The following is a 14,678-nucleotide window of genomic DNA, read 5'->3' as shown; positions in this document are numbered from 1 at the left end:
CAGAAGCGTTATTTCCCCCTTCCTTGTTGCAGGAGCCAGGACTTGCCCACAGTCGCACCAGAAGCTGAGGCACCATCCAGCATCGATCCTGCATTTCCCTACGCCTCAACCCACTCCTGCAGCCACGGTGAGACTGAATCCCTTGAAAAAGTTGGATCAGTTTCGTTTATTTCATCATACATTTCACTGAGGCTGGTAGAGTTCCCTCCTCCCTGGGCTGTTTACCTCCTTTAATCCCAAGAGGCACGGTCAGGCAACCAGTTAAGAGGGCAGGAGCTGAACTGGGTAAGCGCTGCCTTCCTATCTGCTGGAAAACCAATGCTGTCACCCGAGCTACTCAGGACAGGAGGAAGGGAGCAGTGTTCTTTGGGAAAAGATTTATAAGCAGCCTGAACATGCCTAGTGTTTTTACCCAGCTCTCTTTGTATCTGGCACCACAACTGTTTCATGCAAAAAGCCTCAGGTTCACGGATATTTCCAGTTTCTGAGGCTGTTCAGTAAAACAAGCACTGGCCACTCGCCCAAACATTTTACTAGTTTTGGCTATTATGTCAAAACATTGGCAAAAAAAAAAAGATGCTTTAAAAAAAAAGAAAGATATCAACAGAAACGCTCATTCAGTCTATAGGCTGTGCAGTCCACCAGGCACTCCTGAGGAGGAGTGGAGCAGTTCACTGATCCAGTTGATTCAGACTCTCTGGACTCTTAGAAACAGCCTGACCAACCGTCCTGGCTGCAACTCCACGAGCCTGCAGCAAAGAGGGACACTCAGCAGGCAGGTAGAGGAGGGAGAGTACATTCATTTTCCTTATGCAAAGCAGGATTCAAATGACCTATTTCCAGCTAGGATTTTGAAGAGCACAGATCACTTCACACCTCCAGATTTGCTAAAAAAAGCTTTCCAGAGAAAGACAAGGTAAATCTGAGAGAGCATTTTCATGCATTTGCTTTAAAATAGTCCTCTTCTGTAACCATCACCACCTGCCCATTTCTCAATACATTACAACCCGCAATAAGCAAGCTTTGGTTATTACAACCTTTTGGTTGCAAGTCGAATGCTTTATTAGGAGACGTGATAGTGCAAGGAGGAGATGACACAATGACTCTGCTCTGAGGATGGCCAAAATCCATGTGCGTATGGAAGTCCATAGGCTTGGTAGGAGCTTTGGCCAGCAGCCCCCTTGTCCTGCCTCCCATTCCATGGTAGCTCTGCTGGCCAAACAGAAGAGCGGTTCATGCTTTTAGAGGTTGCTAGTCACCTTCCCTGCATCTGTGTTCTAGCTGGCCCACACATGGAAGTTGCCTTGATTCAAAGAAGATGCATGCTTCAGACAGGTAGGCATTTGGGGAGAACTCCAGCCTGCCCTGACAGCCCCTTTGATTTTACTGTGCTGTTGGAGACCAACAAGGGAGAGCTGCTCCCCCTGCACGTTAAAGCCTTCTCACCCTCTGCAGCCTGTGTCTTACAGGCACTTCCTTCACTCTGGCCTTTTCAAAGCTGTGATTGCTTTTACAAATGCACACAGGGCAATTTCAAGTGCGAGGTGCATCTGCTCTGCCTCTGACAGTTTCGCTCCTCCTGTGGATTTGCGCTATTAATCAGACTTTACCTTGTTTTCTTCTCAAGATTGAATGGTTTTATACAATCAAGAAGTGCCAAAGTGTTACAGAAAGCAAAGCTTCCACTAATGACTTTTAATAGCAACTTCAGCTTACAGCTTGGCTGCATGTAAACATGCTTTATGAAGATGCCCTCCATTTTAAAACAAAGATATCAGGTGTGACCATGTAACTCTCAAGTGTTTGATGGGCCTCATACAGCTCTCTGCCCTCCATTCAAACCCACTCACACTCTTGCACGCAGTTTTTAAGACCCAGACAAGGATGCCTATCTTTCCATTAGCGAGCTATTAGTTCATAGCAGCAGTCCAAACAATGGCAACTATGTCAATAAACAACACATTCAAATCAAGGAGCCTGCAAATTTCCAACTTATGGGTCACAGGCCAGCAGAGCTGCAAAAGGGAGCCAAGGCCAAGGATTTTGGCCGTGAAGAACTTGGGCACAAACTTTACAATTACAAACTTTGCAATTACATGGGCAAGAAAATGGACATCCTGCCCCAGCAATACTGATAACCGCCTTAGTCACAGCGGTTCCCTGTAAGGAGCCAGTGGTCCCCCTGGTTACCTTAGAAGGAGGGAAATGATGGCCAGCTAAGCGTAGAGTCAGGAATATAAACATCCCTTATATGTTGTCCTCTCTGCCTGCATCATACCCGACTCAACGTTGCTCCCGGAATAGGGCAGAATGGCCCCAGCTCCATTCCTTGGCCTATACAACCCTCTGGAGAAGTTTGAATAGCAACACACTGCAGTCCACAAGAGAAAACCATACCTGGAGTTAAAAACTGCAGTGCTGCTGGCATTCACAAGAGAAAGGAAGGCTACATAAAGCCTAAGAAAGTGTTTTTCCAACATACACCATTCTTACGATTGCTAAGCAGGTTATAGGCAACACTGGCTTAGACAAACATGGTAGTGTGCACAACCATTTTAAATATTTTGAAGGTTGTGTAAGAATTTCCTACTCACTGGAAATGGTGTCATTAAAACCACCTTCCATAACTATATTGTATCTGTGGGTCTAAGAACTCTCCTCTACCAGTCCTGTTTGCTGAATAAATAAGCATTTAGATTCCACAGCAGGGTGAACTAAAATTGTGACATTGACTCTCTAAAGATAACATAAAAAGAAGGTGCAGAAGTTAGCCCAAGGCATTTACTAAAAATCAGTCATACACGTTTTGAGGGTTTTTCATACCCAGTTTCAAATGAATCTTAAAATGTTTGCTTTGGAATTTTCTGTTTGAAAGAAATCCTCTTCATGGTTAACACAGCCTGGGCCAGCTTTTAGCCAAACACCCCGTGCAGCTCTCCCGTGTGCACAGCAGGTACGAAGCTGCCTGGTGTTCAGTCCCATCTCAGAGTGGGACCTCAGGGGGAGCCCTGTGCCCCAGGAAACACAAAGGGTTTGTCACAGAGCTTGAAGTGCTTTGTTTTCATGTATGCAGACAACATGGCCATAGATATAAGCAAATATTGTCTTAAGCTATGTATTTCCAACTTTAAGAGGAAGACTTGGATGTTTCACAAACCGTACAATTGCACCTCTCCTTCTTCTGACCCTCCTCACGTCCCCCTTCACACACACATACGTACATGTGTCAGCCATTTGTTCCGATGGGTTTAGCCTAGTTTGGATCAAAGCTTCCTCTACTTCATTTACCAGATTTGCTCAGATGGAAGGTCTCAGGGGAGAAATAATGTTAGTAAGAAGGGGGTTTTCAGCATTGAGTATGTAGGTCATTGGACTTTAAAATAAATGAGAGAATAGTTTATCTATTAAACAAGCCTCACAGTACATATTTCATGAAGCTATACTTAATTATAATCTAATGTGCACCACAGAGCTACCATGAAGAAAGATTAAGCAGTGGCCCATAATGCAGTGATTAATACAATTATTAGCTGGCCGGCATACGGTATCTATTATTTGGTACCACCATGAGAAACAACAGACCTCCAGTTTCTAAGGCTGGCACTTCCTGTGAAATGCAACAAACCCAAACATTTCCAGAGAGAAAGGCCCATGTCTCTGCACCTCGCGAGGAGAGAATCCTTGGAGGCAGCAGGAGGAGTGCAAGGGAGTGAAAGCAGACTTGAACTTCCACTTCAAGTGCCTTTTACAGGGTTTGCTTCTCCACCACGGGTGTGCGGGAACATCCCACATCTTCCACTGTGCAGCGCAAGGCTGACTGCCTTCTTAATACCTCAAACAGCCTCTGATGCCAGGGGAGATTGATTTGAGTTGGAGTTAAAAGCTGAGGACAGGGAAGCATAAATATGGACCTACACTCTTTTGCTACGGTGATGGCTCCTAGGGACATGATGCACTCTATGTAAGATCCCCTAGTCTTCTATATTAAGGTACTGTAGACTAATGAAACACAGCTGTGAGATGAACAGATCTTTTATGGATGTTTAAGACTTGCCTGTTCTGGAATCACGGTCATGGACTGTATAGTACATCATATTACTTATGATGGAGGGCCAAGAAGTAGGTAATTTCTTTACTTTTCTATAAAATCATGTATGTGTCTGATATCTTGTAATGAAGTGATCAAAATTGGGAAGATTTTTTTTTCCTGTAGAAAAGCTAGAGAAGTTAGTTCATCCTAAGTTAAATGTCAGCAGGAGGACTGGCAAAACCAGTGATGCTAGCACCCCGAATTTCAGGCCCTGTTTTACATACTGAACTCAAATGTAAACTGGTCGGAGGACACAGCATCATATCCCATTTTCAGGTGCAGTCCTGCCCAGGAAAGGTGCTTGGCACCTTCTCAAAGGACATTACCTTGGCACGTCCGCTCAGGTCCTTGCTCCTGATGAGTGAGCCCAGTCTGAATCGTTACACACTTGGTGTCCTAAGTCATACAGCGCATTTGAAAATGCTGTCAGGTGTGACTGACCCACAGTCACACTGCCAGGAGCCACTGAATTTGGGAAGAAACCACATTTCACCCAAAGACCTGTTTGGTGTCCTATACTCAACTAGATCTATGCCAGAACACTGCAGGAGGTGTAAAAAGAAAAACAAACAAACAAACAAACAAAACAAAACACCCCCACCCCAAAACCATACTGCAGCTGATTTAGTCCAGATTTCAGATTATCTGTCAAAAGTGTGGCGAAATCTCTACTGTGGCTGCTAATAAACACCATAGGCAGATGCAGTGCTGTGCCACCGCTAGGAAAAGGCCAGAGCGGTCTCTCTCACATGCTTACCCCTTCCCTGCTGTCCTGGGAAGTCCATCTGCAATGTTTGGTCAGTGATATGCAAGGTTTGGGGATTTCTAGACACACAGAATCAAAACCTTGCCTCCTTTTAAATACTACAGCAGAACTGTCGATTTAACACACAAGTTGTCTGACAGCTTTCTCACTGGGGGATGAGCTTTTGATTTAATGGCAGACTTTGGCATTACCAACCCAGTCCTCCCAGTCTGGCTGAAGCAGAGCTTCACGTTCAGAGACAGTGGCAAAACCCTCACCAGCAAGGTTACTGCTGACCTCTTGCTCAAGTTCAGAATATGTCATTCTGTCAATACCATCTACCTTGATTATACCAGGCTTTATATATCACGGGTTATGATCCCAGAGGGATGAAAAGCTTTTCCAAATTAAAAGCAGCATTTTAAAGAGGAAATACTCATACATTCCTATGTAGTTTTCATTTGATATCCTCAAGGCTAACCCCAGAACTCAAAGTCATGTTGATTGGAAGTGAATGTTTTTTCTGAGTGCAGCCATCTTACGAATTTAATGGAAGAAGGGAAGTAATAAAAATGTGCTCCATACTTTAATTAGTTCCCTCATAACATGGCATTTCCAAAATGGCAGTGCCAAAGAAAATCATTAATCCAGGAGAACAGACAAAGGCACTGTATGGGGCAAGGGACAGACCTGCAGGAGACACACACACGTGGCCCTTGTTTTCTCTTGCTGGTAAAGCTTACCTCAAAGACCAACTCTGATTGCGCAAAAGAAATCTGTACCAATATTAAATATGAAGCCCCTTTCCATTTCTTTGGCCTTGTTACAGAGTATCACAATTGAGAGATCATCTTTTGAATGCCTTGAACGGTATCTGGCAGCAGGATGAATGTAAATGGCCTATTTTTCTGGACACGCATTCACCCTGGGTACGGCAGGTGCTAGGCTTAAGCTGACGCTATCATGCGATCATTTCAACATCTGCATTTCACTATGCAAGTGAGAAAACCTGTGTCAGATGTATGAAAGCAAACACGACCTGCTGCAAACAGCAGACATCTTTCCCAGCAGTCAGTCCTTAGGCCTACACACGATTGTCTTACAGATTTCTTGTGTCAGTAGCCTCTGGCAATAGCTGTGGCATTAGTTGTACCACAGGGAGGAACCAAGGAAGCAACAGAAGCCCCAAGACACCTCTGACTCTCAGTCTCTTGCTACTTTTTCCTGGCCATCAGGCAGGGGCAGATGTGAAAGTTTATAACCACAGAGAGGAACTCGGGGAAGAATTCACACAAGCAGAATTATTGCTAGGGAACAAAGCTCAGGTGATGGCACAGGGGTGACCAAATCCAAGCGAACAGCTGTTCCATGAAGGAACAGTCTTGTTCGATCCCAACAAAGAGACTGGGGGAAAAAATGGAGGGTAGTTTGACCTGTTCCTATGGCACAGCTCCTGCGTTGATCTGCAACAACCATACAGCCCCCACAAGAGCCACAACTTTGCCCCCTCAGCACTTCTTGGTTATAGAACAGAAATTGATACCTGTGTGCGGTTGAATGCTACTCTTGCAAAGACAGCTTGAGACACACTGGCTCTCTTCAGCTCATCTCTGACTTGCTGGTAAATATCTGGAGAGACTTCCACCGATGAATTTGATGGCTCTGGTTTGACAGCTCTAGGGATGGGTGGATGATTCAAGAACTGCTGGTTGATAGCTTGTGGGTGCTGGTGAGCCAATAGCCGGCTGACAGCAATCTGTTGGTTTATCAGATGGGCCATTGCTATCTGCTGCCTCACCAGTTGTGGACTGAGCTGAGGAGACAGGAGCCCAGGGTTTATCATTGTCTGCATCGTTGGCACTTGGTTTCGGATTGGAGTACTGTGGTGAATTTGGCCATGAGGAGACTGTTCGTTAGTTTTTCCCAAGGTTGCCAGCTGGTTGATATTTGGTAAGTGCATGGGACGTTGACCAAGAACACAATAGTCTGAAAGGTTTTCTCTTTCCACTCTTTCCACTGTTAAAAGAGAAAAATTAGTTTGCTGTCATTTCAGTTTGCACTTAGAAGAGGACTGTTAGAGTAAGGGTTACTGCAGGTGACCGTACACAACAGCATCCGCTGTAGTTTGCAAATCTGCATTTGCATAAAAGCTTCACAGAAACATAAGCAAAAGCAGCATAAAGTAAAAGCAACAACAATAATTAACATTCTTTTGGACTTCTCAGGTGTCACCCACTGCTCAGGCAGCAGGTAGCAGGTATCAAATCGGTAGCAGGTATCCTCTCCAGCCCCATTCCCTAAAGAAACGAGCTTGGACATTTCCACTGTCACTAACTTTTGAATCTGTCACCAAATTGAGTAACTTTTAAAAGGGGTGAATTTTAAAAGGGGTGAATGTTTCAGAATCACTGGCATCTAGGTGAAGGAAAGAAAGCCAAAATAGTATCCACTCACACAAACCCAATGGAAACCCGACCATTCCCTGTGCAGCCCATGGAACAGCTTCTCATTACAAACTCAGCAACTATATCTTATCTGTACATAAACTCTACTTTGCGTTGTGTGTGGACAAAATTATCTGGTAACGTCAATTCACCCCAAAGCTGCTTGAGTGACAGTATGCTACAAAACCATGGGATTCACACATGAGAAAATTTTAAAGCAATGGTTCCTATATCCAAAGCCTCACCACTATGAGTCTGTCCAGAAACCTTAAAGAATCTCTGCATGAAGGCCCACTTTAAAGAAAGTAGCCTCACTCTTTTAAAAAAATAAATTTGTTTGGCACAACAAGACCCGTGATCATTAAGTGACATCCTCCTACAAAAAAATTAAACACTACAAACCAAATGCATATATTGTAATTTTCTATACAGATACATATTGTCCCTTTTAAATATGTTACGCCAGCAATACTGCAGTATCTTTTTATGTAACTGCAAAAGTAAACGTGCTTATTACAAAGCTAAATTTCCTCTAAAAGTAGTATTTGAAATAGGAAATTAAGTTTTAAAAGTACATAAATATAACTTTTGGATATATTATATAACTGTTATGTAATAGTTGGGGGTTGGACTAGATGATCTCCAGAGGTCCCTTCCAACCCTACGATTCTGTGATTAGATATATATTAGATAATTTTAAGTAATCAGAAGTCATTTTACAGTAGCTTGCAGATTCAATGAGTCTCACTACATGCAGTTGGATAGGCATTTATATATTGATCTGATAGAAAAGTGTTCAGGGACGCGTATCATACGCCTAGAAAACTACCAGCTCACCCCTGTATTGCTCTCAGCAAGTAAGAAGATAGGATTTATTTCATAAATGCCATAATAGCATTATAACTTGTGTAATGATTAACAACTGTACAAGGCTTTGAACTCTTTTTTAAAACTTAATCTATATAAAGCTTTGAAGCTTTACACAGTTAATACTCAGGATGACAGTTTACTGATGACTTTCTCTGTTTCCTTCTAAATAGAAAGACAGCTCTTTTCACCTTCCACAGTTAATATCTCAGACGGAGAGGGCTGAATTCTCACTGGGGAGGGAGTCATGCCCTGAACACACACGAACACATACAGTTACTATCTTTAGAGCTGTCATTCTGGAACATCACAAGTACTGAATTTTACAACTAGGTGAATTAGTACCCCGGATTTTCTTGTAAGAAATTTTAACTCACTCTTCCCATTCTTTTAAAGAAAAATCCCACATTTCTATGAAATAATTGCTTTAAAAAAAATTAAATTAAAAATTAAGCATTTCTAAGAGAAGTATTAATTCCATTTTCCCACAAAAAACATTTCAACCCAACTGATTTTCTAAATAAGTGCTTATTTGTGCAGTGTATTTCAACTATGAAACTCAATGCAATACGTGCAATACACAAACACGATTGTCAGCAAATGACCACTTTGCTACGTTACTCACAGCCTGCCTGAAATATATAACGCAGTAATTCAGTTTGCTGAAAATATTGAAAATCCCTACTCAAATGTCCCTCCTCGCGATGTCAGTAGGACTCCCTGAAAATCAGGTACAGAACGCTCTATACCACTAGTCTCTGGCTTTAGGAACAGCCACTGTGAAGTATGAAATAGGAGCAGTGTTAATACCAGGGATGGACCCAGTGTGGATACAGAGATGCCATGGGTGGGCAAGGGAGCCGGGAAGAGGGGCTGCTTTAGCACAGCCCCAGCCCATGTTCTGTGCAGAGCCCAGGTGGCCGCACTAACTCTTGCCTCCTCAGCCTCTCTGCAGTAAGTCTGCACCTGAGTAATGCCATTAAATATACACAATTGCCAGCAAAACCAAATGCAATTATTCCAAAGGTGCAGTAGCTACTTGGCAATCAGGAATTAATCTGATGTAAATAGAATAAAGATGTTGCTCAGAGTGCTTGGTGCTCAGCGAAATACTTGGAGCATCCTGCTAAAAGAAAACACAATAAGAACTACTTTTGGTCTTCATTTACATCCCCAGAAATCTAGAGTTCTTCCACTAGGAGTTTCAGAAGAGCTGAAATAAGTTCTGAACTATTTTGTAGTTTAAGAAATACACAGAGAATAAGTAACTGAAACCAACAAATTACTACTTGTTAGAACACAAAAACAGTAACCAAGTGTTTTTGAAAACTTGGTGAGAAATAAATATAAATAACATTCAGTTTCTGGGCTGAACCACATTTGCCAAGTTTCCACCCACTCCTGACTTCAGTGCCAAGTTATAAACCCCTATAAAAATAAAGTTTAAGATGAAAAGGCTGCCAGGCTGTTAATCTCTGCAGCGCTACTTGGAATTACAATTACACAGAGACATCACCTGACTTACTTCCATAGGTGTATTTTTCCCTTATTATCAGTTTCCTTTTTCAATCACATAAGACTATACAGCCATGCATATACTCCCAATAAACAACCCAGATTCTAGTCACTTCAACCACTTCAATAATAAAAGGTTACCATTAACAGTTACGCTGGATGGAAAAAATGTGCATTACTCAACTCCTCAAGACTCTTTCCTTCTCTAACACATTGCCCCTATCAGATTCCCTGTTGTTCTTTGGTAACTATGGACTGGTAGGGCTCTGCGGGGCCGGACAGGAGCGAGCCTGAGACAACCCTGAGATGGAGACTGGCACTGCCCTGGGAGACAGGCCAGCTTGCTGGCAATGCTCTAAGAAAAAAGGGATACAGGAGCCACAAAGCTGCTGTGACATCCATGTTCTGCTTCAGATCTTCTCGAGACAGGATTTTTCCATTTGCATCCTCCATTTTCCATGTTCCTACCCCATTACAGTCTTCCTGTCTCCTTCCCTTGTTTGCTATTGCTCCACTCAAACTAGGGATATATTTACAGCTCTTGTAATCCTGTATCAACCGGCTGCTACTTGAATACATTGGAATACAAAGCAGTGAAGACAGAGCACCAGGACCTTAAAATAGGAAGGAAGGGGCTCCATGGACACGTGCTGTCTGTGTTCAAGTGCTGCTGACAAACTTCCTCTGCTAGCGATGCCTGTGCTGGTTAAACAAAAGCTGGTCCTGGAGGCTGTTACCCACCTCCATCTGTGGTGTGACCACAGCAAAAGACATGGAAGCGTTTCCCTTTTCTCCCTGCATCACACTGCCTGGTACACGATTCTTGAAGCAGCTCTTTGCTTGAAGAGCCCTTTTAAACCAAGTACAACACTACTGCCATATTTGAGAGCCACGCACCCTTCTGTAGCCATACACTAGATAGGCAGATTCAAGGTGTCTGGACGACAGGTCCTGTGCCAAGCTCAGCAAGCAGCTCTCGGAGCACTCCAGAATAACATCTATCCTTCATTTTCCTATACCCCCCTACAACATGTCACTACCTCTACAAGACACTCAGAAAGCAACACAATCCCCAGAATGGGAGCAGCAAATTGTCATATTTCAATGTTCCTTTCTCTTCTTATAATGATTACCACGTGTGTCAATGTATTTCAATTCCATACTGAGTAAGAAACTTCCTGGATACAGCACAAAAGCAACCCAGTGCACCCTTCCCCTGTGTGATGCTCTTAACCCCTACCCAAATCTTCCTCGCACAGTCAAGCGGCTGACACAGTCCACAGCACAATAGCTTGGGGTGGTCCGCATGCAACTTTCCATTTGAAATAAAACCAGCTTAAAAGATTTAAAATAAGATTTATTTCTCCACCTTCCCTTCCCCTCACCCTCTATTTTCCCTGAGTTGTTAATAGGAACATTCTGACAAACAGCCTGTGGGGCATTTAGGGCTTATGAGCGGCAGAGAATTGACTGACGGCACTGGGAACCAAATTCCTATGCACAGTAACGGATGCAGCAGGGAGAGCAAGAGCGTAACACGTCTCCCAGCACTGCACTGCAGCGGGGGCACGGAAGACCCTCCAGCACCCCCGACCCAGAGAGTCCTGAACTTTTCAGTCCCACAGGCGTATGGGCACTTTGCCCCCGAGTAGGAAGAGGCTGGTAAAGAAACTTTTTGTAATAAGTTACTAGCCAGCAGAATTGCCATGCTTCAATTGTGACAGGATGTCACCACCCAGGGCTGTTCTTCAGTGCTTCAGAGTTTGCTTCTTTGTTTTATATTATTATTTAAAACCTGGTGATCATAAAAGCCATTACCAGCAGTGGTCATGGCCAAGCAGGGAGAGCTCTGTGAATTCTAGTGTGCCCTGCACTCAGCTTGAGATAGAAAGGTTCCCACCATTTCTCCTGGCTTAGCACCAGCTTGCTCACTGGAGCAAGGCCTGAACTTTGGAGCTGTGCTTGGGGGACAAAGCGCTCTCCGGCACAGTACCAGCCTCCGCCTCGGAGAGACCGGGCTGCTGCACTGCGCCGAGAGGATGCCCTCTTGCTTATCCTACGTAATGATGAACTACCACTTTGTAAATAACAGAACCACTCCAGAGCACAGGAGGTGCTTTTAAAGTGGTAATTCTGTATCTTTTCATCTATAATTAGGATAATTACTTATTTCTTTTAATCACAGCCCACTTAACCACTTCAGTGCAAAGGGCTGGTCTGAGGAGTCTCATTTTCGTTCAACATCTAATCTTCGTATTTACCCAAAGTCATTCACTGACTTCATTCACTGTCTGATCTCTGCCTGGGCCATTTGTTCCTGCAGTCAGGACTGGAGAAAAAACAGGTTGACTGAAGAGGCAGCCGTGATAAGAAGTTGTAACTTTTAAAACCTTTCCCTTCCTCTACTCCTGCAGGACAGCAAATAACCTCAAAATAGGTATTGAGTACATACAGAAATTGTTTGGCTGCTGGCTGTGGGCAGCAAAGCCCTCTGTCCAAGCCTAATGGAAAACAGGCAGGAAAGGGCATTGTGTGTTCTTCGTTGTGTTGCAAATCGCTCAGTTCCCACCAAAGCACAAGTCACTATTTTTGTATTTAGGACCACCACCATTAAAGTGGACCTTTGATCAGCATCAGTTTGAGGTGAACTGAGCAGCGTGTACTAACATTGTTGACTCTCTCTGTGCAGCTGACCTTCTCCTCTCGTCCCAAAGACTAAATCCAAGTCATCCCTTGGGACACAGAGATGCTGACATGTTTTTTGTGAATTCTGCTTACACATATTCTTCTGACAGGCTGTCCCTTTGGGCACTGCTTCAAAAGATGCTTGTCTGAAAAGAAAAATTTAACCCATGATCCTATTTTTAGATTATTTTGGGGTCACTATACAAGTTCAAGAGGGCACACCGAAGTACAAACTCATTTATTCCTAAGGATGTTAATAATGTTTGTGGACAGGATATGCCAGATCCATAGGGCAGAGAACAGCAATACATTGAAGGTGTTTTAGCGACCACCTGGTCTAATGCATGAATATTGGTCAGGTGAAACAGAAAAGGAGAAGCAGGGCAAACATTACTCAGAACTGTCTGACAGAGAGTACCGGTTTAGATGGACTGATGGTCTCATCCCATATAAAAATACCTCCCTTCCTGTCAAACTACTGTGACAGAAATCTGCCCTGCTATTTAAGTACTAACCTTTCGTGGGCACCTCAAGAGGGAGGTGCAAACCTCCTAGAATACCCAGTCAATTGTGCAATCCCTCCAGGAGAGACGTATGCATCTCTTCCTGACTCACAACATCAGAGATGGTGAAAGGAATAAGACAGAACACAAACATCATTAAGACAGACATATAAACTCTCCAGATACTTTGAGTGAACAGAATTCAACTCTACCGTCAGAGTTATGTATTCTATGAAATCCATGTGATGCCAGACAGACACATTGCAGCTTTCACACGCAGAAAGCTTATGTCTGTACCTAAGCTTCAGGTTTTCCTCCCGTTCCAATCTAATCTCCCCTAATCCTCACTTTTAAAAAATTCCTTTCCTTTTAAGCTAACATGTCGCTGTTTGTCAGTACACAAAAATGTTTTTTTAAATATGAAGGAAAATTCATTTTGAGATTCTGCAGATTAAAAAAAAAAAAAGTGTTTGCTTTTTAGAAAATGAAGACGACCATTCTTCACTAAGAATTCAGAAGTGGCTGGGCAGAAGACTCAGCCTCAGAACACAACTGGTCCTCCCTAAGAAAAGCACTGTACTTGTAACAGGAGACATTTTAAAACTGTAAAGCTGAGTGACATTATTTGACCAGGTTTGGTCAGCGTCTCTTAATTAAAAAAGGTATAATGTCGCCTGCATGGCAGGGACAAGACACGGGACAAGCGGCTAGGCAGTTTCTCTACAGAAAGGTTTCCAACCTTTATTGTACTGACATATGTTCCCCGAAACAGCCGTGGCTGCACCTCGAGCCACATGCACACGCAGGAGATGGCATTCAGCTCACCGCACGTACCCTTCTGCCACGACACCTGTACTATTAAAAGTGAGAGCCACTGCTCCAAAACAGCCAGAAGACATGAAAGACATTCTGCAAAGTTGAAATTCATATATGCATTTACTTTAGATAAAAGTTAAGCTGAAGTGAAAAAAAACAAAACAAAACAAAACCAAAACCAAACAAGGGCTCTGTTTTAATTCTCTGTAAAGAGAGCAATAGCCAAGAGGGCTACAACTCATAAAGCACTGCAGTGGGTAAATTGTTTCTTAACAGAACACACGCACAGTCCCCCAAACTAGCACTTACCATCAGGGACAACGCTGAAATACAAAATGCTAATGTGGGTGCGGAAAACAGCAGTTAAGGGGTCTATAACTCTTGCTGAATCTTGACAACTTTAAACTTACATTTAAAGAGAGATGCCACTTTTTGCTCACAAGCAATGCAAACCAATGAACTACTCTCCTCATAAAACAGCAGAGCAGTCCACAGACCAAGAGGACGTCTCTGAGTCAGAGACAATCTTCAGGTCATATATGTCATCTAGATGCTGAAACGCTTGCCTGTGAATGATGTTATTTTCTTTCCTTTTTCCTTAAGAAAGTGAGGAAAGTCCTATTTTTAGTGAAATAAACACACAGTCAGGAGTGTAAAAGTAAGTAAAGGAAAAATTACAGTAATGTCAAGAGCCACAGAGCTGACCTGAGCGACCCTAACTGGTTTAGTGCCAGAGCTGCGACTAATACCCAAACAAGACATGAAATGATCTCTTCTTGAAAAACCTAACATTTCTGCCTCAATCTATTAGTTAAAAAGGCAAAGGGTCAAGATCTATATATGCATATATATACATACATACATATATGCCCCTCTATTTACATAGAGAGAGATAGATACACACACACGTATCAATAAATAGGATATTTTTAAAAGTCAAAAACACTGCTTGGGAAAAATCTGGTGTGCCTTTTCAAGAGGCTTCCACAACATCTGCTTCAGAGGAACAATTA

The 14,678-nt window shown here is 43.1% G+C and overlaps 1 protein-coding gene across 4 annotated transcripts in view; it reads right to left on the bottom strand.

Annotated features, from left to right (window-relative positions):
* Window positions 1–14,678, bottom strand: part of SATB2 (SATB homeobox 2) — a 139,578-nt gene that overhangs the window by 49,287 nt on the left and 75,613 nt on the right. For all 4 annotated transcript variants that reach the window (XM_063341882.1, XM_063341878.1, XM_063341879.1 and 1 more), the window contains exon 7: window positions 6,379–6,851. In XM_063341882.1, coding sequence (XP_063197952.1) covers window positions 6,379–6,851 — 473 coding nt within the window. The remainder of the gene's footprint in view (window positions 1–6,378; window positions 6,852–14,678) is intronic.

The sequence above is a fragment of the Chroicocephalus ridibundus genome, chromosome 7 (assembly GCF_963924245.1).
Source record: "Chroicocephalus ridibundus chromosome 7, bChrRid1.1, whole genome shotgun sequence".
In the NCBI taxonomy this organism is placed as follows: domain Eukaryota; kingdom Metazoa; phylum Chordata; class Aves; order Charadriiformes; family Laridae; genus Chroicocephalus; species Chroicocephalus ridibundus.
The sequence above is the reverse complement of the archived record's forward strand: the minus strand, read 5'-3'. Positions and strand labels throughout refer to the sequence as shown.